At 45.5% G+C, this 23,915-nt stretch overlaps 1 protein-coding gene across 3 annotated transcripts in view; it reads right to left on the reverse strand.

The window, feature by feature from the left end:
* The window catches only part of CAPN3 (calpain 3), a 210,998-nt gene that overhangs the window by 80,890 nt on the left and 106,193 nt on the right, over window positions 1–23,915 (reverse strand). For all 3 annotated transcript variants that reach the window (XM_073638927.1, XM_073638926.1, XM_073638928.1), the window contains 5 exons: window positions 18,506–18,591; window positions 18,323–18,400; window positions 13,709–13,869; window positions 4,059–4,228; window positions 363–374 (listed from right to left, as the gene is read on the reverse strand). In XM_073638927.1, the coding sequence (XP_073495028.1) occupies window positions 363–374; window positions 4,059–4,228; window positions 13,709–13,869; window positions 18,323–18,400; window positions 18,506–18,591 (507 nt within the window). The remainder of the gene's footprint in view (window positions 1–362; window positions 375–4,058; window positions 4,229–13,708; window positions 13,870–18,322; window positions 18,401–18,505; window positions 18,592–23,915) is intronic.

Below are 23,915 nucleotides of genomic sequence, written 5' to 3' on the forward strand. Positions count from 1 at the left end.
GAGTGACCAATGTTTCTTTTAGGAATGTTTTAACCCTATTCTACTGTTTACTATGGGAAAAATGCCTGTAAAAAGTCACACCTAGAACTTGTACTTAACAGAAAAAAAGCACAAAACACAAAAAATGCATTAAAATTGTGAAAAAAAAAACAAAACAAAAAAACTCAGTTTTAAAAATCAACTAAAACACTCATGTATAAATCCTTATAGCAATAATTTGGCTCAGATCAGATTAATTTAGATTTCTTGTGGAGTCCTTCATGATTATTACTAGACCCAACTGGATCGGATCTACTATGTTAAATGCCATGAAAGCGTTAAACTCAAGCACATCTTCATCACTTCTCCCTTGTACATCGTACCTCTTTTGGAACCTTGAGGGAAAAAAAAAAAGAAAAAGGCAGAGTTAAATATGAGTTCATTATTCCCCAGGGTCACTGTAAGGGTGAAAGAGGGCAGAAACAGGCAAGCAAATTGCAATTTCCTGCCTTTCACTTCTCTCTTACACACAGAATGAGATCTAAAACTTATCAAGTCACTTCAAATGTTGCGCTTAGAATGTTAAGTTTGATATTGTGTGAACATCCAAACCTCCCATTTCCAAAACATTTCTCATGCTGCACCAATTTTCTAGAATGCACTACACCAGACAATCTGAATTATTATTTTTTTTTAATTCAGAGCACTATATAGACATCTTGTAGGCTTACACTTACTTAATCCAACTGCTCTCTGTCCCTTCCCCTTTCTATATAGTTTCTCACAACAAGATTTGTTCATTATCCACTGGCTTCATCTTCTGACAGACAGCATTACATGATAGCTTAAGACGGGAAGAGCAAGCCAGGTGCCCAGCAAGTAGAGAACGCCTCCTTTAAGGCCACGTTCACACGTTAAGTATTTGGTAAGTATTTTCCATCAGTATTTTTAAGTCAAAATCAGGAGTGGAACAATCAGAGGAAAAGTATAATAGAAACACGTCACCACTTCTGCATTTTGACCCACTCCTGATTTTGGCTTACAAATACTGATGTAAAATACTGAGCAAATACTGAACATGTGAATGTATGTGGCCGTAAGTGCTTTCCTATCCATCTATTTTCAAGGGAGATCCATTAAAAGGAATGTGTCACTCCCTTGTACATGTAAGATTAGGATTTGCCAGAATTAAAGTGATTAATTGTACATTGTTGTTTAATGTGATATAAAGGTATCAGGTCTATTCCTTACGGGGATTGTCCACTACTATTGAAAATAGGCCAATGTATTTTTATGATGAAAATAAGTTTCTTTGTAAATACCTTGCTTTGCAGTTACTGCCTGTGAGTGGCGCTATCACTGGCCGCTCACAGGCATCACGTGACCACTGGCTGCAGCCGGCTCTGGCATCCGCTGATGTCATGTCATGTTCCGGATGCAGCCGGGGGTCTCTCTCTTCTGCGTTCCATGGTGGATGCTGGGCCGTGGGCGGGGTTACCCCGTGCTTCACACCCAGCATCCACCGCGCACTCTCCCTCTCCCCATTCATTATTTCCACATCATTTTTTTAGGGTCTCCCCCATTTTTAATAACCAGCAAATGCAAAGCACACAGCTGGGGGCCAATATTAATAGGCTGGGAAGGGCCATGAATATTGACCCCTACCCAGTATAATAAGACCAGCTCACAGCTGTCTGCATTCCCTTGGCTGGTTATTAAAAATAGGGGGAACCGCATGTCTTTCTAAAAATTATTTATTTATTTTACACTGTCAGCACGTGACCCCTATTTGGCATGGCTGTTATGGGGCCGGAAGTGCCCACAGCCTTAAAGCTTGTTGATTGGCTGCGCTGCAGCATTTCAACAAGCTTTATTAGGCTGCCGAACCCGAACAGTAACCCGGACGTACAGTAGGAAGTACGTGTTCGGGGTTCGGCACCGGACACTAGGGCCACTTTACCGTTCGGGTTCCCTCATCCCTATTCATGACATATTACATACGTTCAGGGCCGGCTCCAGGTTTTTGTGGGCCCTGGGTGAAAGAGTGTCAGTGGGCCCCTTTAACACATACCACGATTCATGATGCACAGATACCGCAGAGAAATATATATATATATATATATATATATATATACTGTATATATATATATATATATATATATATATATATATATATATATAGCACAGTGCCGAAGATTTCACTTCTTACATTACATGAGCGATATCTATTGTAAATTCTACAATAGTTCCGAAACCGGCGAATTCTCTCAACGCACAGTGCAGACCGGACAGTATAGTCTTCCATACATTATTATGGGCCCCATATATTGCTCCATGCAGAATACTGGTCCCCATATAACACTCCATACAGGATACTGGTCCCCATATAACGCTCCATACAGGATACTGATCCCCATATAATTCTCCATACAGGATACTGGCCCCCATATAACGCTCCATACAGGATACTGGTCCCCATATAACGCTCCATACAGGATACTGGCCCCCATATAATGCTCCATACAGAATACTGGCCTCCACATAATGCCCCATGCAGGATGTCACCCCCTCCCTTATAATGCCCCATGCAGGATGTCACCTCTCCCCCCCATATAATGCCCCAAGCAGGATGTCACCTCTCCCCCCCATATAATGCCCCATGCAGGATGTCACCCCTCCCCCCCATATAATGCCCCATGCAGGATGTCACCTCCCCCCCCCCATATAATGCCCCATGCAGGATGTCACCTCTCCCCCCCATATAATGCCCCATGCAGGATGTCACCCGCCCATATAATGCCCCATGCAGGATGTCACCCCTCCCCCCCATATAATGCCCCATGCAGGAAGTCACCTCTCCCCCCCATATAATGCCCCATGCAGGAAGTCACCTCTCCCCCCCATATAATGCCTCATGCAGGATGTCACCTCTCCCCCCATATAATGCCCCATGCAAGAGGTCACCCCCCCTTATAATGCCCCATGCAGGATGTCACCTCTCCCCGAATATAATGCCCCATGGAGGCTGTCACCTCCTCCCCCCATATAATGCCCCATGCAGGATGTCACTTGTTCCCCCCCATATAATGCCCCATGCAGGATGTCACTTGTTCCCCCCCATATAATGCCCCATGCAGGATGTCACTTGTTCCCCCCCATATAATGCCCCATGTAGGATGTCACTTGTCCCCCCCATATAATGCCCCATGCATTATGTCACTTGTTCCCCCTTATAATGCCCCATGCAGGATGTCACTTGTTCCCCCCCACCATATAATGCCCCATGCCTCCATACATGTAAAAAAAAAAATCAAGTACCTCACTTCTCACCTGCTGCCGCTGCTCCGGACCTCTCACCAGAACCGGCGTCTTCTCGCTCTGCGCTGCCTGTGACGGCTCAGGAGAGAGTGCTGTGTAAAGATGTCACCACGCCCTCTGACTTGAGACATCACAGTGCAGCAGCCGCGGAAGAGACCGGAGCTGCTGCGGAGACACGGGGAGAAGTAAGTATTGTGCCTGGGCCCTGAGCACACAGGGGGGGGGAGCGGGCGCTGACACCGGCACCGCACCGCTCACGGGTACCATAGCGCGCCGGGGTGCCCGACAGTGAGTGGGCCCCCCCCCGTCTGCTCAGGGCCCCGACACTTGCCCAGGTGCTGACACCGGCCCTGCATATGTTCTTGGCAGTGACTGAGATGAAGAAGATTTCTTACACTTGCAGAACAGTGGACAGCAGTGAGGGTACATATACAATGTCACTTAACTCTTTCAGACACAATTGTATCTCAGGAGACTTTTGCTTACACAGGTCTGTTTTTTTTTACCTGCTGTCTCATAAAAGCTCATATCAAATGCTACATAAAATAATTGGATCCGTGATTTCTTTAGAAAGATACTGCGGGTATCTGGATTATTACAAAATATATAAATACTGCTCTGTACGAATGAGGAAATTTTAAGGAAGTTTGGTGAAAACTGGTTGAAGACTAAATGAAATATTTCTATTATTCCTAAGTTCACACCAACATTTACACTACTCTGTTTTATGTATACATATTATATGATTCTCTTACATTTACCTCGTAAATAGCAAAACCAATGGTGAAAAGATTGGCTCCCATTTTTCGATCTTTCCTGCGATTTTTCTGCATTAAAGCAACAAGGAAACTACAGACGACCTCATTGTCATCGGGGTCATCATCTTCTTCAAGAAGTTTCAGACGATACTGAGGATTAGTCCAATAAGTGTCTGTAATGTTTCAAATTATATAATTAGCTGTTTTCTAAAAAATTTTCTAATTACAAAACCCATCTTAAAGGCATTTTCCATGGAACGATAATTGTACATATGACTGTTCGTATGAACGGTCATTCCTGATCATTGTACCATGTAAAAATGGTCAACGAGCAAATGGTCATCAATAATTCAGTTGGTAACACTGTTCTACATATTTTCACAAGTTGTCAGGTTCAGTTATGAAATGAGCCATTAATTATATGACCTACTGAATTCAAATCTGACAATGAAAACTTTTAGTTGCCTCTTGTTTCTGTAGCGTCGGCGTCCCTGCCCTCTGCTAGGCAGGGACGCTGTTCCCCTCACCTCTCTGCTCCGAGCCCGGCGTCCTCCTCCCGCTCTGCTGGCAGCGCGCGCTCCTTCCCGGCCACTGTGCTTAGGGCGCGCGCGCTTCCTCCCTCTTAAAGGGGCCGCGCGCGCCGTCCTAAGGAGTCCCCGGCCAATGGCCGGAGGACTTCACCATATATAAGGCACCTCCTCCAAAATGGAGGTGCCCGAGCAATGTTGTTGCACTGTTCACTACTCTGCTTCAGCCCTCAGGTCCCGTTGCCAGTTACCTGCCTGATTCCTGTCAGAGTCCTGCCAGTTTGCTGTCTGTTTCCTGCCTGATATTCCTGCTACCTGCCTGCTAGCCTGAGGTCCGACGGTCTGCCTTACTACTCCTGTCAGTCTGTCTAAGGACCAGCTTGCCCGCTCACCTGGGAGCGCACATCTACTACCTGCCTGCTTGCCTGAGGTCCGACGGTCTGCCTTCCAACTCTTGTCAGTCTGTCTATGGACCAGCTTGCCCGCTCACCTGGGAGCGCACATCTGCTACCTGCCTGCTAGCCTACCTGGAGGCTCTGCCGTCACATGCTGTGACCACCTGCCTGTCCAGTGACTCCTGCCCGCTCACCTGGGAGCACTCATCTGCTGCCTGTCTGCTAGCCTACCTGGAGGCTCTGCCGTCACGTGCTGTGACCACCCGCCTGTCCAGAGACTTCTGCCCGCTCACCTGGGAGCGCTCATCTGCCGCCTGTCTGTTGGTCTTCCTGGAGGCTCCGCCGTCACATGCTGTGACCACCCGTTTATCCAGAGACTCTCGCCTGCTCACCTGGGAGCTCACGTCTACCATCAGCCGCCACAGGTCGTACCAACCCTTTACCCAGAGACTGCCCCGGTCACTTGCCGTGACCTCCTGCCCGTTCATCCAGAGACTGCCCCGGTCACTTGCCGTGACCTCCTGCCCGTTCATCCAGAGACTGCCCCGGTCACTTGCCGTGACCTCCTGCCCGTTCATCCAGAGACTGCCCCGGTCACTTGCCGTGACCTCCTGCCCGTTCATCCAGAGACTGCCCCGGTCACTTGCCGTGACCTCCTGTCCGTTCATTCAGAGACTGTCCCAGTCACCTGCTGTGACTGCCTGCCCGTCTACCCTGGTCGCCACCCGCTCCCTTACAAGGACCGCCCCCTTGTATAGTAGCTCAGAGGTTCCGCCTCCCAGACCCGTTACAGTTTGCTCGGGCCATGGAACCCGGTGGCACCCAAGCTCCCTCGCTCTCGGACCTCTGTCATGAACTGTCCCGTCAGAGGTCCCAACAGGAGTCCATCCTGGGTCACCTGCGGAATGTCAATTCTCGCCTGGACACTCTGACTGCTCCACCAGCAACCACCGCCAGTGCCCTGACTCGCAACCCGGCAGCTCCGCTGCCCACCAATACCATGGTATCCTACCCCGGACCCCGGCTTTCTGCACCTCCTCGCTTCGGAGGCGACTCCGCCCAGGCTCGGGGCTTCATAAATCAGTGCACCCTGCACTTTGAACTCCTGTCCCACCAGTTTAACTCCGACCGGGCCAAAATTGCCTTCATCATGTCCCATCTCACCAGGGAGGCCCTGGCCTGGCTAAATCCTCTATGGGAGAGAGGAGACCCCCTGGTGTCCGACTTGCCTGCCTTTCTCATGGCTTTCCGGAAAATCTTCGACGAACCCGGACGAAAGACCTCATCCGCATCATCTCTGCTACGCCTCCGTCAGGGAAGTCTCACCGTGGGCCAATATGCCATACGGTTCCGTACCCTTGCCTCGGAGCTGGCCTGGGATAACGACGCTCTGGTATCCGTCTTCTGGGAGGGTCTGTCCGGCCGTATTAAAGATGAACTTGCCGGTCGGGACATTCCTACCACTCTCGATGACCTAATAACTCTTGCCACCCGGATTGATCTACGGTTCCAGGAGCGTGCCAAAGAGGTCACCCGTGAGAGGAGGTTTCCACGTCTAGCTCCTACTTTTCAGAAATCCGTCTCTCCCCAGGTACACTCTTCTGAGCCTATGCAGGTTGACCAGACCAAGATGGTCAAAACCCGTCAGGACTTACGCCGTGCCGAAGGGAGCTGCTTCTACTGTGGCAGTAAGGAGCACCAGATCCGTACCTGCCCGGAGAGGTCGGGAAACGCCTGTGTCTAGGTTCGCTCAGAGAGGTCAACCTAGACAAGAATAAATCCTCTCCATCTCTGCTACTGTCAGTCTCTATTATCTGCGGGGAGAATCGTTATTTCGAACTAGCCCAACTTGACTCTGGAGCGGCCGGGAATATTATCTCACAGTCCCTGGTAGAAAAATACCGCATTCCCACCAAACCTCTGGCTGTACCATTATCTGTCGCTGCTGTGGATGGGGGCCTCTTACCACGTCCCATCCAACTCATCACCGAATCCGTAACTCTGCAGGTGGGAATGCTGCATTCTGAGAGCATCTCTTTTCATGTTCTGCCTGGACTCTCTCACGCCCTCTTACTAGGTCTACCTTGGCTCCAGAGACATGCACCCGTGCTTGACTGGCAGACCGGAGAAGTCCTTCGCTGGGGACAGGACTGTCATAAGACTTGTTTGGTTCCTGTTCATCCCGTCCGTCCTTCTCCTACCCCAACTAATCTACCTGGACTTCCGATTCCCTATTGGTCATTTGCTGATGTCTTTAATAAAAAAGAGGCAGAGACATTACCCCTTCATAGACCATTCGACTGTCCTATCGACCTGTTTCCCGGTACTACTCCTCCCCGTGGGCGTATTTACCCATTGTCCGCTGCTGAGACACGGTCGATGTCCGAATATATTGAGGAGAATTTGGCCAGGGGATTCATCCGGAAATCTACCTCCCCGGCGGGAGCAGGCTTCTTCTTCGTAAAAAAGAAGGACGGCTCTCTCCGTCCCTGTATAGACTATAGAGGCCTTAACCAGATCACAGTGAAGAATAAGTACCCCCTTCCGCTCATTCCAGAATTATTTGATCGCCTGAGGGGGGCTAGAGTCTTCACCAAACTGGACCTCCGTGGGGCGTACAACCTGGTCCGTATCCGTCAAGGGGATGAATGGAAGACTGCATTCAACACCCGGGACGGCCACTATGAATATCTGGTAATGCCCTTTGGTCTCTGTAACGCTCCTGCCGTCTTTCAAGAGTTGGTCAATGACATCTTCCGGGACCTTCTCTACTCCTGCGTTGTGGTGTACCTGGACGACATCTTGGTCTTCTCTCCGGATCTCCAGACTCACCGGAGGGACGTTCGTCAGGTCCTGCTCAGGCTCAGGCAGAACCACCTCTTCGCTAAATATGAGAAGTGCCCCTTTGAGCAGACCTCGCTTCCGTTTTTGGGCTACATTATTTCTCAGACCGGCCTACGAATGGATCCAGAGAAACTGTCTGCCATCGAGAAATGGCCCCGACCGGAGGGGTTGAAGGCCATTCAGCGGTTCCTGGGCTTCGCCAACTACTACCACCTCTTCATACCGCACTTCTCTTCCCGGACTGCCCCAATTTCCGCGCTCACCCGTAAGGGTACTAATCCCAAAGAGTGGCCGCCCGAAGCAGAGGAGGCCTTTCTTTCCTTAAAACAGGCCTTCTCTTCTGCCCCGGTGCTGCATCGTCCGGACGGCAACAAGCAGTTCTTTCTGGAGGTTGACGCCTCCTCCTCCGGAGCCGGAGCTGTACTTACTCAAAAATCTTCTTCCGGGAGGATGGTAACTTGCGGCTTCTTCTCCAAACTCTTCTCCTCTTCTGAGCGCAATTATTCCATAGGAGACCGAGAGTTATTGGCCATCAAGCTGGCATTGGAGGAGTGGCGTTACCTACTCGAGGGGGCTCTTCATCCGGTAATAATTTACACTGACCACAAGAACTTGGCTTATCTCCAGCATGCCCAGAGACTTAATCCGCGCCAAGCCCGGTGGTCCTTGTTTTTTGCTCGCTTTGATTTTGTTCTACATTTTCGCCCGGCTGACAAGAACATCAAAGCAGACGCCTTGTCCCTATCCTTTCTGGTATCTGATCTCGAGGAAGAACCTAAACATATCATCGATCCCGCCAGAGTAATGCAGGTGGCTCCCGTGAGTCTAAATCGTCTCCCTCCCGGTAAGACGTTCGTATCGGTACCTGATCGGGAGAAGATCCTACACTGGGGTCATTCGTCTAAACTAGCTGGCCACGCCGGTCAGAAAAAGACCCTACAGCTTATTTCCCGGCACTACTGGTGGCCTAACCTGCGCAAGGATGTAATAGACTTTGTTTCTGCCTGTGTGTCCTGTGCCCGCAACAAAGTTCCGAGACACCTGCCAGCCGGTCGCCTTCTTCCTCTGCCAGTACCTGCTGCCCCCTGGCAGCATATAGCGATGGACTTCATAACTGATCTTCCCGTCTCTGCCGGTTGTACGGTCATTTGGGTGGTCGCTGACCGCTTTTCCAAGATGGCTCACTTTATTCCCCTGCCAGGACTCCCGTCTGCACCCGAGCTGGCTAAAGACTTTATCCGCCACATCTTCCGTCTTCATGGCCTGCCCCGTCACATCGTGTCGGATCGTGGGGTACAGTTCACTTCTCGTTTCTGGAGAGCCACTTGTAAATTGCTAGACGTCACCCTGGACTTCTCCTCCGCTTACCATCCACAGTCTAATGGTCAAGTGGAGCGGATCAATCAGATCCTGACCTGTTACCTCCGGCACTTCGTTAATGCCCACCATTCTGACTGGGTGGATCTCCTGCCATGGGCCGAATTCTCGTACAACAATCACGAGAGCGAATCCTCCTCCAAATCCCCGTTTTTTGTAGTCTTCGGTCAGCATCCTCGGATCCCGTTTCCCGTTTCCCGTCTCCACCTCGGTGGACAATCCGGCTGCGGAATCTCTTGTTAACAAATTTTCCTCCACATGGGAAAGTACCCGGTCCGCACTCCTTCTGTCATCCGAGCGTATGAAAAGACATGCCGACAAAAAACGTCTGGATCCTCCTCAATTCCGTCCAGGGGATAAGGTCTGGCTCTCGTCCAAGTATGTCCGGCTCAAGATTCCTTCCTATAAGTTAGGGCCTCGGTTCATCGGTCCTCTGGAGGTCATCAGTCAGATCAACCCGGTGGCCTATAAATTGAAACTCCCGGCCAACTTACGGATCCCTAACTCCTTCCATGTATCTCTCCTCAAACCTGTGGTACTTAACTCTTTTTCCAAGTCTACAGGTACGCCTCCTGCTCCGGTTTCTGCTGAGGACGAGTTTGAGGTAGAGAACATTCTTGCCACCAAAAGGGTAAGAGGAAAGACCTTTTTTCTAGTAGATTGGAAGGGGTTTGGTCCTGAGGAGAGAACGTGGGAGCCCTGGGAGAACATCCATGCCCCTCTCATTCTAGCTAAATTTCTGTCTGGCCTAAAAAAGGGGGGGCCTAAAGGGGGGGGTACTGTAGCGTCGGCGTCCCTGCCCTCTGCTAGGCAGGGACGCTGTTCCCCTCACCTCTCTGCTCCGAGCCCGGCGTCCTCCTCCCGCTCTGCTGGCAGCGCGCGCTCCTTCCCGGCCACTGTGCTTAGGGCGCGCGCGCTTCCTCCCTCTTAAAGGGGCCGCGCGCGCCGTCCTAAGGAGTCCCCGGCCAATGGCCGGAGGACTTCACCATATATAAGGCACCTCCTCCAAAATGGAGGTGCCCGAGCAATGTTGTTGCACTGTTCACTACTCTGCTTCAGCCCTCAGGTCCCGTTGCCAGTTACCTGCCTGATTCCTGTCAGAGTCCTGCCAGTTTGCTGTCTGTTTCCTGCCTGATATTCCTGCTACCTGCCTGCTAGCCTGAGGTCCGACGGTCTGCCTTACTACTCCTGTCAGTCTGTCTAAGGACCAGCTTGCCCGCTCACCTGGGAGCGCACATCAACTACCTGCCTGCTTGCCTGAGGTCCGACGGTCTGCCTTCCAACTCTTGTCAGTCTGTCTATGGACCAGCTTGCCCGCTCACCTGGGAGCGCACATCTGCTACCTGCCTGCTAGCCTACCTGGAGGCTCTGCCGTCACATGCTGTGACCACCTGCCTGTCCAGTGACTCCTGCCTGCTCACCTGGGAGCGCTCATCTGCTGCCTGTCTGCTAGCCTACCTGGAGGCTCTGCCGTCACGTGCTGTGACCACCCGCCTGTCCAGAGACTTCTGCCCGCTCACCTGGGAGCGCTCATCTGCCGCCTGTCTGTTGGTCTTCCTGGAGGCTCCGCCGTCACATGCTGTGACCACCCGTTTATCCAGAGACTCTCGCCTGCTCACCTGGGAGCTCACGTCTACCATCAGCCGCCACAGGTCGTACCAACCCTTTACCCAGAGACTGCCCCGGTCACTTGCCGTGACCTCCTGCCCGTTCATCCAGAGACTGCCCCGGTCACTTGCCGTGACCTCCTGCCCGTTCATCCAGAGACTGCCCCGGTCACTTGCCATGACCTCCTGCCCGTTCATCCAGAGACTGCCCCGGTCACTTGCCGTGACCTCCTGCCCGTTCATCCAGAGACTGCCCCGGTCACTTGCCGTGACCTCCTGTCCGTTCATTCAGAGACTGTCCCAGTCACCTGCTGTGACTGCCTGCCCGTCTACCCTGGTCGCCACCCGCTCCCTTACAAGGACCGCCCCCTTGTATAGTAGCTCAGAGGTTCCGCCTCCCAGACCCGTTACAGTTTCTATGACATCAAAGAATTTTTCCTTTTACCGCTACAAATAGTTAATGCATAACAGTTTCAGTACTTTGAAATATCAATATTATTTTTGCAAAGATAAAGATGCAGAATATTTTGTTATGCCAAATTTCTGATATATATTTAGAGGAAACTTAGCAACAATTCAAATAACTAAAACATATCAAACACTATTGCGAATTATAAACAATTACAGAAATTGCACAACAAAATTTGCTCCTCATTCAGTGACAACTCTTTTTTGCTTGTCTCTTGTACTCCTGCATTAGATCATCTTTTACAATTGTCCAACAGTGATCTGCAAGCATTGATTGATTCCATTTTCCTTGATATCTTTTCTCCATAGCCACAATATCTTGGTGTTATCTCTCACTGTGCTCAGCCCTCACTGTTCTGCAGTTAGGTGAAAACAAGTCTAGATGCGAATGTAAGAAATGAATCTTTAAGGACATGTTACAGCCAAGATCCTTATATGTTTTGAGGAGATTTTTCACAATCTCATCATAGTTATCTGCTCTGGAGTTTCCCAAAAAATGAGTAAAAAATGAGTTACCACCAATGTGAATGCTACCCATGCAGCCTTTTCCTTTCCCTGCAACAAACGAAGAAACTCCCCATCTTGAAGAAGCTTAAGAATCTTAGGTCCAATAAAAATGCCTTCCTTTATCTTTGCTTCACTCAACCTTGGAAATGTATCAATGAGATACAGTACTTGAATGCTTTTGCATTTTTATCCATTGCCTTTACAAAGTTCTTCATTAGGCCCAAATTGATATGCAATGGTGGTAATAAAATCTTGTGTGGGTCAACAAGTGCAGGATGCAGGACATTTTTACTCCCTGGCTGAAGTGAATGTTGGAGGAGCCAGTCCCTTTTATTCTACGACTTGCACGACTATTCCACTCACACAGAAAGCAGCAGCACTTTGTGTATCCACCCTGGAGACCAAGAGGGCAACCAACTTTTAGTCACCACAGAGGAACCACAAATGTTGGTCATAGTTCAGGCACCACAACAGCTGTTTCATGTTGTCATAGGTTTGTTTTATGTGGACTGCATTACCAACTGGACTTGAAGATAGCACATTGCCATTATGCAGTAAGATGGCATCTAGGCTTGTTTTGAATAAATCGATGAAGAGCGCCTCCATTCCTCTGGATTATGACTTATCGTCAAAGCTTCCATAAAATTGTTGATGCTGTTGCATGCTACAAAATCGCCCTCCATGAAAAAATATTGGACAAGATCTTTATCACGGTTGCATAACAAAGAAATCCGAACATCGATCGCTAAGATATTCCACTGCAGTAGCCTGGAATCTAAGAGCTCAGTCTTAGGCTAAGTGCCCACGATGCAGAAATGCTGCAGATTTTTTCTGCAACTCCCTGCAGGAAAAAAACGTATGTGGATTTTACATGCGTTTTTCCTGCCAGGTAGAAGCGTTTGTCAAGCGTTTTTGCATGCATTTCTGCATGCGGGTTATCAAGAGCTTTTCCAAGCGATTTTAGCATCACTTGGAAAAGTGTTTGACAACTTGGTCACACTATATAAATCCATGCAACCAGCATGGATTTATATAGTGTGACCAAGTAATAGTTAAAAAAAAAGAATAAAAATGGTAAAAAAAAAAAAAAAAGCATTATACTCACCTTCTGATGGCCCCCGGTCTTCTCTCCGGTGCGTCCGGTCTCTTGTACGGCTTGCCGTGGTGTAAAAGGACCTTCCATGACGTCATTTAGTCATGTGACAGGTCACGCGACCGCCGACGTCAGCGGTCGCGTGACCTGTCACATGGCTAAATGACGTCATGGAAGGTCCTTTTACACTATTGCGAGCCACCGGGGAGCCAGGACGCATCATACAGGAGACCGGGGGACATCGGAAGGTGAGTATAATGTATATTTTTTATTTTAAATTCTTTTTTTTACAGGTACTATGGTACCCGGGTTTGGAGGAGAGTCTCCTCTTCTCCAGACCCGGGTACCATCCGTACATTGAATCGCTTAATATCCACTTGTGTACATGTAGTCATGCGGATATTAAGCGATTCAGTGCAAGTCAATGGCAGCAATTACGCTGCGTGTCCGCAAAATTAATGGACATGCTGCCTATTTTTCTGCAATGATAATCTGCAGCGTAAATTTCCGCAGCATGTGCACAGCACATGCAGATTTTCATTGGGGACCATAGGGCACGTATTACCAAGCTTTTTTTAAGTGTTTTCGCTGCGGAAATTCCGCAGCAAAAACGCTTGAAAAACGCATAGTGGGCACGCAGCCTTACTCTTGGGCAGATCCAGATCTCTAACAAGATCGCTCAGTTCACTTTGTATTATATATTACAAAGTTTCCTATATTCACTAGTACTATTGATTTATGCAACATTTGTGGAGATAGGGACCATTTGTGTTTTTTAATTTTAACCATAAATGTAGTAAAACATGATGCCCGTAAATGTTAAGAGAACAATCACCTGGAAAGTTTCGACATCCTCCAGCAGAGCAGCCTCTGACCCACCGCCCTTCATTAACCGAAACAGTCCAAGTTTGGAGTCTATCTGACTCTAGGGCATCTGCTGTCAGGTTACATATTTCTAGTTTTGTAAAATTTTTCATAAAATCATCAAATGACATCCTGGCAATAAAGTGAAACCAATGAAAATTAAATTGTGAATGCAGGAAGTGGAGAACATCAAAATAAATCAGAAAACTGTTCTGAAATATAAGCCATGATTCTAAATAATCTGTATTTAAATTTACTTAACCCCTTTCCAACCCATGCGGTATTAGTACGCACATTTGCGTACCCCCGGTTCAGTGAGGGCTGCTGCGCTGAGCCCTCACTGAACCGAGCACATGTCAGCTGATTCTTACAGCTGACATGTGCCCGCAACAGCCGCGGGTGGAATCGCGATCCACCCGCGGCTGTTAACATGTTAAATGCCACTGTCAATCTCCGACAGTGGCATTTAACGCGCGCTTCCGGGTTGGGCGTCATAAGCCCCGCCCACCGGCGACCCCGTCACGTGATCGCGGGTCACCGATGGGCGTGCATGACAACCCAGGGTCTGCAGCAGACGCCTGTGGTTGTCATGATCTCGTCGCTTTGAGCGCCAACCACTAGCACAGGACCATTTCTGCTATATGCAGGGGATCTGCTGATCCCCTGTATGTAGCAGAGACGATCAGACAACTGCTGCTTCTAGTCTCCTATGGAGACTATTAAAGCATGCAGTAAGTGAAAAAAAAAATGTTTTTAAAAATATAAAAAAAATAAAAAATATATAAAAGTTTAAATCACCCCCCTTTCGCCCCATTCAAAATAAAATATAAAAAAAAAAAACCCACATACACATATTTGGTATCGCCGCATTCAGAATCGCCCCATCTATCAATATAAAAAAAGAATTAATCCAATCGGTAAACGGTGCAACGAGAAAAAAATTCTAAACGCCAGAATTACGTTTTTTGGTCGCCGCAAAATTGCAATAAAATGCAATAACGGGCGATCAAAACATCGGATCTACCCCAAAATGTTATCAATAAAAACGTCAGCCCGGCGCGCAAAAAATAAGCCCTCACCCAGCCCCAGATAACGAAAAATGGAGACGCTACAGGTCTCGGAAAATGGCGCTATTTTTTTTTTAGTTTTTTTTACCAAATTTTGGAATTTTTTTTCACCACTTAAATATAAAATAACCTATACATGTTTGGTGTCTACGAACTCGTAATGACCTGGAGAATAAGAATGGCAGGTCAGTTTTAGCATTCAGTGAACGTGGTAAAAAAAATAAATAAAAAACCACTGTGGTATTGCACTTTTTTTGCAATTTTACCGCACTTGGATTTTTTTCCCCGTTTTCCCGTACATGATATGGTAAAACTAGTAATGGCGTTGAAAAGTACAACTTGTCCCACAAAAAATAAGCCCTCACACGGCCATATTGTCCAAAAAATAAAGACGCTATGGATCTGGGAACAAGGGGAGCAAAAAACGAAAAAGCAAAAACGACAAAACCCAAGATTGCGAAGGGGTTAAAGAATACCTCTAATGTTGCCTAAAACTTTTGCACAGTATTGTATAACTGCAGTAGGAGGGACAGTTTGCAAAATAGGTGCTACAGCTGGCAAGGTTGGGTGAGCCCACCATTGAGTTTGAGAAGCTTTCCTTTAAAGTGAAGCTCGACCTTTGAACCCAAGTTTAGGAATATATGAGAGAACTGCATGAGTACAATTTCTGTAAACAAAACTTTCTATATAAATCTAACAAGACTATAAAGAGCAGCCAAATTTAATGCAAAGTGATAAGACAGATAATTAAAAAAGGTGCAGTTGGAACACATTGTACAGGACATAGTTTAATAAGGAATTGCATCTGTACAATTGCATTATTTTCGTTCTTGAGACAGGGTAGACTTTACCCCCCCCCCCCAACCCTTTTTACTGCAATCACTGGAGCCACAATAATGGTAACACCAAGAGCCAAGAACCAAGACCAGGAATGAGCTTCAGCTGCTAAATCTATTCAATCCATTGGTTTGAATGACATCTTGTTTCTTTCTAAGATAGCTAAACAGGGCATACATTTGGGTGTTGTGCTACATCTTAGTAACCATTTGCTAACAAGCATCACTTCATAGGAATGCCACTTTGAAAATCTTGTGGTTGCCATTTTTAGATGAGAAAGAACAGAAATACACACGGATTTCTCTTAGTAACATGGAAGCTCTCCAACCACTCAAACATGGTAAAAAGAGAAGGAACAAACATCTTCACTGAGCTGTAGATGAGCCCTAACAGAATTATTCTTGCAACCAGCAACTGAAAAAGTTTTTTATTATATGCACAGGACAGGGTAGATATCCCCCTAGACAATGCTAAAGGTAAAGATTTTTCTTTTTACTAATTGTTGTATAAGCAATTTTTGGGTTCCAAGGCTATTGAATCGTAGGGTTGATTTATGTCAATGTTCCATAACTGCGGTCCTCAAGAGCCACCAACAGATCATGTTTTCATGATTTCCTTACTGTAGTATTGCACAGGTGATGGAATTATTGCCTGTGCAGGTAATGGAATTATCACCTGTATAATACTAAGGAAATCCTAAAAACATTGCCTGTTGGTGGCTCTTGAGGACCGGAGTTGGGGGGGAACACAGATTCATGTGATTTGTTAAAAACAGAGACATAGCTAGAAGATCCTAGGCCACAACACAAACTTTCTTCCAGTGCTCCAACCTACCATGTGCCATGTAGAATACTATTGTCCTATGTGAGCTTGGTGGTCGGTTGCATTTGCACTTTTAAAAACTTTTCTCCTGGCTGAAAAGCTGCACATACTTCTCATATTGGTAGTAAGGAAAAAAATAAAAAAATCACAGCTCCAATCTGCTTCTCTATTAGCGAAGGTATAGTATAAAAAAAACCTAGTATTGTCTCCCCTGATTATTTTATAAGATAATTAAAGGAGGCAGGTTTTTCTTAAAGGGAAACAGTCAGAAGTTTCATGCTGCCCGAACCATGAGCAGCATGAAATCCTGACATGGTCTGTCATTACAAAGAGTTTTTAGAATTTGCATTATAAAAATGCAGCTTTTCAGAGAAAACTGTTTTGAAAACAGGGATAAATTTTTGTCTATTTGCATATACTAAGAGTAGAACTGAACAACACCTATACGAAAATTAGGAGCAAGTCAACGCCAAAATAGTACTAAAATCAGCTTTTATTAATGCAAATAATTAAAATACATTAAACATAGAATTGATAAAAGGAGAAATTCAGACACAGACTAGCTGTACAGGCAATGTTCAACAATTATATCCAATCCATGTACACTGTTATAAATATAAACTGGGTGATATATAACTATAGAGTGGAATAATCCTACAAAAGCAAAGGGATGTGTACTAAGATATATAAATGCATACCCCAGTATAATAAATAAATACATATAGGATTACCATTTATCAATTCTATGTTTAATTTATTTTAATTATTTGCATTAATAAAAGCTGATTTTAGTACTATTTTGGTGTTGTTTGCTATGGGAGAGCCTATAAATTTTTGGTCTACATGGGTTTATCCATAAGAGTAGAATGGATTGGGAAAAAGCTTAGGGGAGTCTACCCAAAACACCTTAGCACTCTGTAATAAGAGCGCCTGTCAGGATTTTATGTTGCCCATTATTTGGATTCATTTCCAACTATTATCAGTTTGTCCCTTTAGTTGAGAAGTGATCCAAAAATGACTGACTTGATTGCCAGGAAAGTCCAAATTCATCTTTTGATTCCATTGGCCGCCTGGTGCTGGTTTCATCACTCTAGTTGCTAATGCAAGCAAGTTAATTATTGTGTTATTATTTAGCAGCAATCTTCTAATAAGTCAAAACTTATATAAAACTATATTTAAAGGCTACGGACACCTTTGACATGGAGAAAATATTTTACATATGTTATTGGTTTGTTAATAAAATTGAAGTTTCAGTTTGTGATCTTCATTCATTTTCTGAAATGCAGTTTGCAGCCTGATCCAAATTATAGAGTTTTCCCTTGAGGGAGTGTCCCTCCCTGTAATACATGCTGGATGCTACTTTTGTCATTTATTTTTATATAATCAGCAAAGCTCTAATACTCCACTTTTATCTCCGTGTCTATAGCCGGTTTTCTCAGCTCTACAAAAGATTTTAGGTACTTTCTCCCCTCTTCACAACAGATACACATAAAAACAGCATTCTGAAAACCCTCTCTGCATCTTCTTCTCTTCTTTTAGTGTTTGAGATAGCAGAAGGAAAAGGAATATACACAAGTACAATCCCCTTCCTGCTGATATCTCTAACACTGAAAGAAGGTGCAGAGACAGTTTTCATAATTAGAAGCTTAGACAGATCATATTTACAGATCACTCAACTAGATAAAGGCTGTACAGACACACTGCGGCAACAAGATAATAGAGATTTTTCAATCAAGAATATTTTGAAAGTTATTTAACTTAGCATTTAGGAAGCAAATGGATAATAATAAACAAAATGTGCATAACCTTTATACATTGTGTTTGAAAAAGAAAAATAATCAACTAAATATTTACCGTACCAAAACTCGCCGTCTTCTTTTATCTGGTGTTGTAAACGTGACTTTTCAGATTTATCAATTATTGTCCATTCCTTAGAGCTGCAGGAAAGAGTTAAAGTGTTGACATAACCACATTTGTATTAGATGATGGAATAACATTTTATGGCTAAAATCGATACTACTGTATTTTGATAAAGGTCTTACTTATCACTCCAGGATCCATTCCATTCTACCTGTCCCCAAGGATTTCTTAGACGGACCAGCTTTACCTTCTCTCCTTTGAATGGTGTCTGTCGTGTAGTAAATACAGCACATGCCGGAGTTATTGTATAATTCAATAAGCAGTTTTTCTGAATCATTTATGACAATTTGGCTATAAGTTTTTGAATAAACTGTGGGACAATGTTAAAATACCACATAATTTGGAAATAATTAACACAGGTTTTTTTTAAGTCAGTTACTCTGTGACCAAAAAAAAAGTAAAAACAATTGTTTAAGATCTACAATGTATTTAAAAAAACTAGAATTTTGTGATAAAAATTCTAACTTCTTATTCAGAAATATGTTAATGACTGGTGAAAAGGATTTCACTAGAATGGGGCAGAGCTGCTGTGTCAAACAAAACAAAAGTTGTATATGCTTCGCTTTGTTTGCGTGGGGGAGCATCATTATGCTAATTAGTCCAGGGTCCAAGTTCCTAGAATCAGACACCCCGTTTTAGGAATAGATCATCAATATTAAAGTCCTTCAACTACTTTTATTCCTCATGTAATAATAATTCTGGTAATCTTATCTTGGAACTCAAAATTACATCCTTCCTCTAAAGCCCCCGTCTCACATAGCGAGATCGCTGCTGTGTCACGGTTTTGGTGACGCAACAGCGACCTCACCAGCGATGTTGCTATGTGTGACACTTTGCAGCGATCAGGCCCCTGCTGTGAGGTCGCTGATCGCTGCAAAGTGTCCTGGACCATTTTTTGGTCGTTGCCCTCCCGCTGGTCAGCACACATCGCTGTGTGTGACCAGCGGGAGTAGCGATCAGGCTGGTAACCATGATAAAGATCGGGTTACTAGGGGCACACGCGCTCCTAGTAACCCGTTGTTTATCATGGTTACGAGCCTGCTAAAGTGAGCGGTAACCTCCCGCTCACTGTAGCAGAGTGGTAACCATGGTAAACATTGGGTTACTAGGTGCGCGCGTGCCCCTAGTAACCCGATGTTTATCATGGTTACCAGCCTGCTAAAGTGAGCGGGAGGTTACCGACCACATAGCGACGCGGCAACGATCCCTGACAGGTCATATCGTTGTCGGGATCGTTGCAGCGTCGCTAAGTGTGACGGGGCCTTTACTCCTGGGCATGTATGAATAACTTGACATATACAGTATGTGTTACCAGTTGGGGGTGTGACTTTACACAGTTTGACACTGTCCAGACATTATCTAAAGAATGAGACTGAATAAAAACACACCCCTTTGACAACTGTGCGTTACCCTTCCTCTTGTCAATGTATTCATTAATAATCAAGAGGAATAACAAAAGAACAGCACAACCAGATTATAAGAAAGGTGATCTAGAATAGTATTTTAGAGGGAATGCAAGTATTTGGGGGTCCTCTTTAAATTGGTTATTTGGGACTTTGCTTATTTTTTCACATAGGGTTAAAAACTTGCAGGCAGGTAGCTGTCTGTTCTGCCTGGAGACAACCTCTGCTGGCTGTGATTCTCCTGCTTTCGGTGAAGTCATGTCGACAGAGCAGCTTCTTCTCTTTCACTCTGCTCTGTAGATGGGGGCGTGACAGCCAATGTCATGCTGATTGACAGCCCAATAAAAAATAGAGCCATAGTGGAAACCTTTGCTTGATGAATAATAAATATGGCCACATACAGGGGTATATTTATTTATTTATGTTATTTTTACTGACTTATATAGGCGCCATTAATTCCACAGCGCTTTACAGACATTATGGGCACTGTCCCCATTGGGGCTCACAATCTAAATTTCTTATCAGTATATCTTTGGAGTGTGGGAGGAAACCGGAGAATCCGGAGGAAACCCACACAAACACAGGGAGAACATACAAACTCCTTGCAGATGTTGTCCTTGGTGGGATTTGCTGCAAGTAGTTCCCTATATAGTGCAAACAAGTTTATCACCATATACAAAGGAATGAATTAAGTGTATTTTCTGCGAGTGACTATATAATATAAATAGGTAAGTAATATAAATAAATAAGTCAACATGAGATATTCATAAGAGCAAGGTAAGTAAATGTATAGTAAAAACCCAATCTATATGAAAATCCAAATAAGATTATGTCACAAGCAAATCCGTTATATACCCACATGGCTCTAGTACTACAGCACCAAGGTAAGAGGGTGAGGTCCTGCCACACCGACCCACGCTTAGCAAGAACAGCTTCATCCAGGGATGAAATGTTGTAAGAATACAGGATATTTAAATGAAAGTTGTCCAATGGGATCTCATTCCTTATGACATAATTTGATTTGGATTTTTTATATAGATGGGGGTTTTACTGCTATTGCCATACATCTACTTATAGATATCTCACGTTGACTTACCTACAATGTGTTCCAAATTATTATGCAAATAATATTTTCTCACATTTTCCCAAATTACCTATATGAATTGCAGTCATTGTAATTTTCCAGTCAAATAACTATTAGAGTACAATTGAAAGGTTTTTTGACAAACTGCCTATGATAACAGTATATTTTTTAAAAAATAAAAAACTCAAGCTGCACTCAAAATGCATGTTCCAAATTATTATGCACAGCAGAGTTTTCAACCTTTTTATTTTAATAAAGAACAAAAAAATGGTCATTTTTGAAATTATAAGCATTAGCAGGTTATTACAAACTGAAATCAAACAGTTTTCAACTCAAAACTTTATTCTAGGTGATGTTACATTTGCACATAGGACCGCTTGTTCGAAAGGAGCTTCTGAACTCTCTCGTCCATTGAATTTGTCAGGATTTGGATGGTTTCTGATTCAATTGTTTTGCATGAGAACAGAATACCCTCCCAGAGCTGTTGCTTAGATGTGAACTTCCTCCCGCCATCATAGACACTCCTTTTGATGATGCTCCAGAGGTTCTCAATGGGGTTGAGGTCAGGGGAGCATGGGTGCCACACCATAAGTTTGTCCCCTTTTATGCCCATAGCAGCCAGAGATGCAGATGTGTTATGTGCAGCATGAGACGGGGCATTATCATGCTAGAAAATGATCTTGCTGCGGAAAGCACAGTTCTTCTTCTTGAACCATGGAAGGAAGTGCTGTTTGAGAAACTCAACATACATTATGGAGTTCACTTTACCCCTTCAGGGATCCTAAAAGGGCTGACAATCTCTCTCCCCATGATTCTAGCCCAAAACATTACTCCACCTTCTCCTTGTTAGCGCTATAGTCGTGTTTGCATGGGGTGTCCATCAACCAACCATCCTCTACTCTATCCATCTGGACCATCGAGATCATTTCATGCATGATAATGCCCCGTCTCATGCTGCACATAACTCATCTGCATCTCTGGCTGCTATGGGCATAAAAGGGGACAAACTTATGGTGTGGCAGCCATGCTCCCCTGACCTCAACCCCATTGAGAACCTCTGGAGCATCATCAAAAGAAGTGTCTATGATGGCGGGAGGCAGTTCACATCTAAGCAACAGCTCTGGGAGGGTATTCTGTCCTCATGCAAAACAATTGAAGCAGAAACCATCCAAAACCTGACAAATTCAATGGACGAGACAGTTCAGAAGCTCCTTTCGAACAAGCGGTCCTATGTGCAAATGTAACATCACCTAGAATAAAGTTTTGAGTTGAAAACTGTTTGATTTCAGTTTGTAATAACCTGCTAATGCTTATAATTTCAAAAATGAACATTTTTTTGTTCTTTATTAAAATGAAAACGTTGAAAACTCTGCTGTGCATAATAATTTGGAACATGCATTTTGAGTGCAGTTTGAGTTTTTTATTTTTTTAAAAATATACTGTTGTCATAGGCAGTTTGTACAAAAACCTTTCAATTGTACTCTAATAGTTATTTGACTGGAAAATTACAATGACTGCAATTCATATAGGTAATTTGGGAAAATGTGAGAAAATATTATTTGCATAATAATTTGGAACACAGTGTATTTATATTATATAGTCACTCGCAGTAAACCCACTGACTTCACTCTTTTGTATATTTTATGTTGATTTACTTGTGACGCGCCCCCTGGGCCAGTGTTGTTTGGGGGATACCCGGAGCCGGATCGGATGGGGGTTGTAGTCTCCGAGTGGCGGTGACCCGGTACGTGCCCAGGGTGTCAAGCTCAGTGTGTGGCAGTCCTTATAGATGTTACTAGATGTTCTTTTGTGTCGACTACGCCACCCGTTGATTTGCGGTCAATACGGCCGCCGCTGCAGCAGGGTCCGCTGAGGCTGGTGATGTGTGTGCAGCTCAGGTAGTATAACCCCCAACGGGAGGGGTATAGCCTCAGGGGGTCAGGTGTAGAGGATGGTGGTTGTGGAGGTGCAGTGAGGATGGTAATGAGACTCAGAGTCGGGCTGTGCAGTTCAGGGTCTTTACTTACTGCTGTTATTCTGGTCACTCCGGCCTTGAGCGACCGCCCGAGCCATGCTGCGTCCACCAGGTCCTGGACTCGGCCAACTCCCAAGTAATTCTGGAGCGTGATCCTGAGCTCCCTTTCTGACTTGTCCTTCTCCCTGGCCTTCCCCACCAGGGATCCACCTATGTCCGGCTCCCTCGGGCCTCTTGTTGGTAAACCCTTGTCTCTGGGTTCCCTGACCCTATTCCTGGTCTGCCTTCCGGGTGGATTTAGTGGGTGGTCGTGGCAGATCCTGCCCACGACCTCCAGTCTCTGGCTGAGGATTAGTGCCCTCCACCAGCTTGGGATCCGGTACCCTTGTGCCAACTCTTCACCCGCTGATCTAATCTTGGGTTCTTGGAGTTCTCTCTTCTCCCCCTCTGGGTCCTTCTTTCTCCTCTCTCTCTCTGGGCCTTGGAGCTGCTCTTCTCCTCTGCTCTCTTCCTCTGACTCACTCTACAAAAGACTGACAGACTGACTGACCCTGATCTAAGATGGTTCCCACCTTATATACTCCCTCTATGTGTGAGCTCAGGTGACCAGCACCCAATGAGCTCCTAGCATTACCCAGACTGCTCCCCCTATCTGCCCCTACACTAATGGGATGTTCCACCCCCCTCCCACTCCAGCCAGGGACAGACACTGTCGTACCTGCACATTTCTCTAGTGGGAGTACCATTGATCTGTCCCCCGGAAATGGGATGTATGTAGTGCATGCAGCCTACTGAGCTCAGTTCCACACTCCATCCTTACCCGGGAGTGGAATATCACACCTCTGGCTGAGGTGCAATACCCCTGTAGCAGCCGAATCCTCAGGGTGCTACATTCCCCCCTGGTAAATCACAGCACGTCCTCGGGCTGTTAAAGATAAAAACATCCAAAACATACAATTATTTTTCATAAAACATAAACATATAAAACAATATATATATATCAGCAATAAAACGTTTTCATAAATAACATTCTTGTAAACATTCCTGTCGCTGGTTCCTCCGGTCACGGT

Source organism: Phyllobates terribilis, unplaced genomic scaffold, assembly GCF_046119375.1.
Source record: "Phyllobates terribilis strain yellow unplaced genomic scaffold, ASM4611937v1 Scaffold_7__3_contigs__length_470593459, whole genome shotgun sequence".
Taxonomy (NCBI): domain Eukaryota; kingdom Metazoa; phylum Chordata; class Amphibia; order Anura; family Dendrobatidae; genus Phyllobates; species Phyllobates terribilis.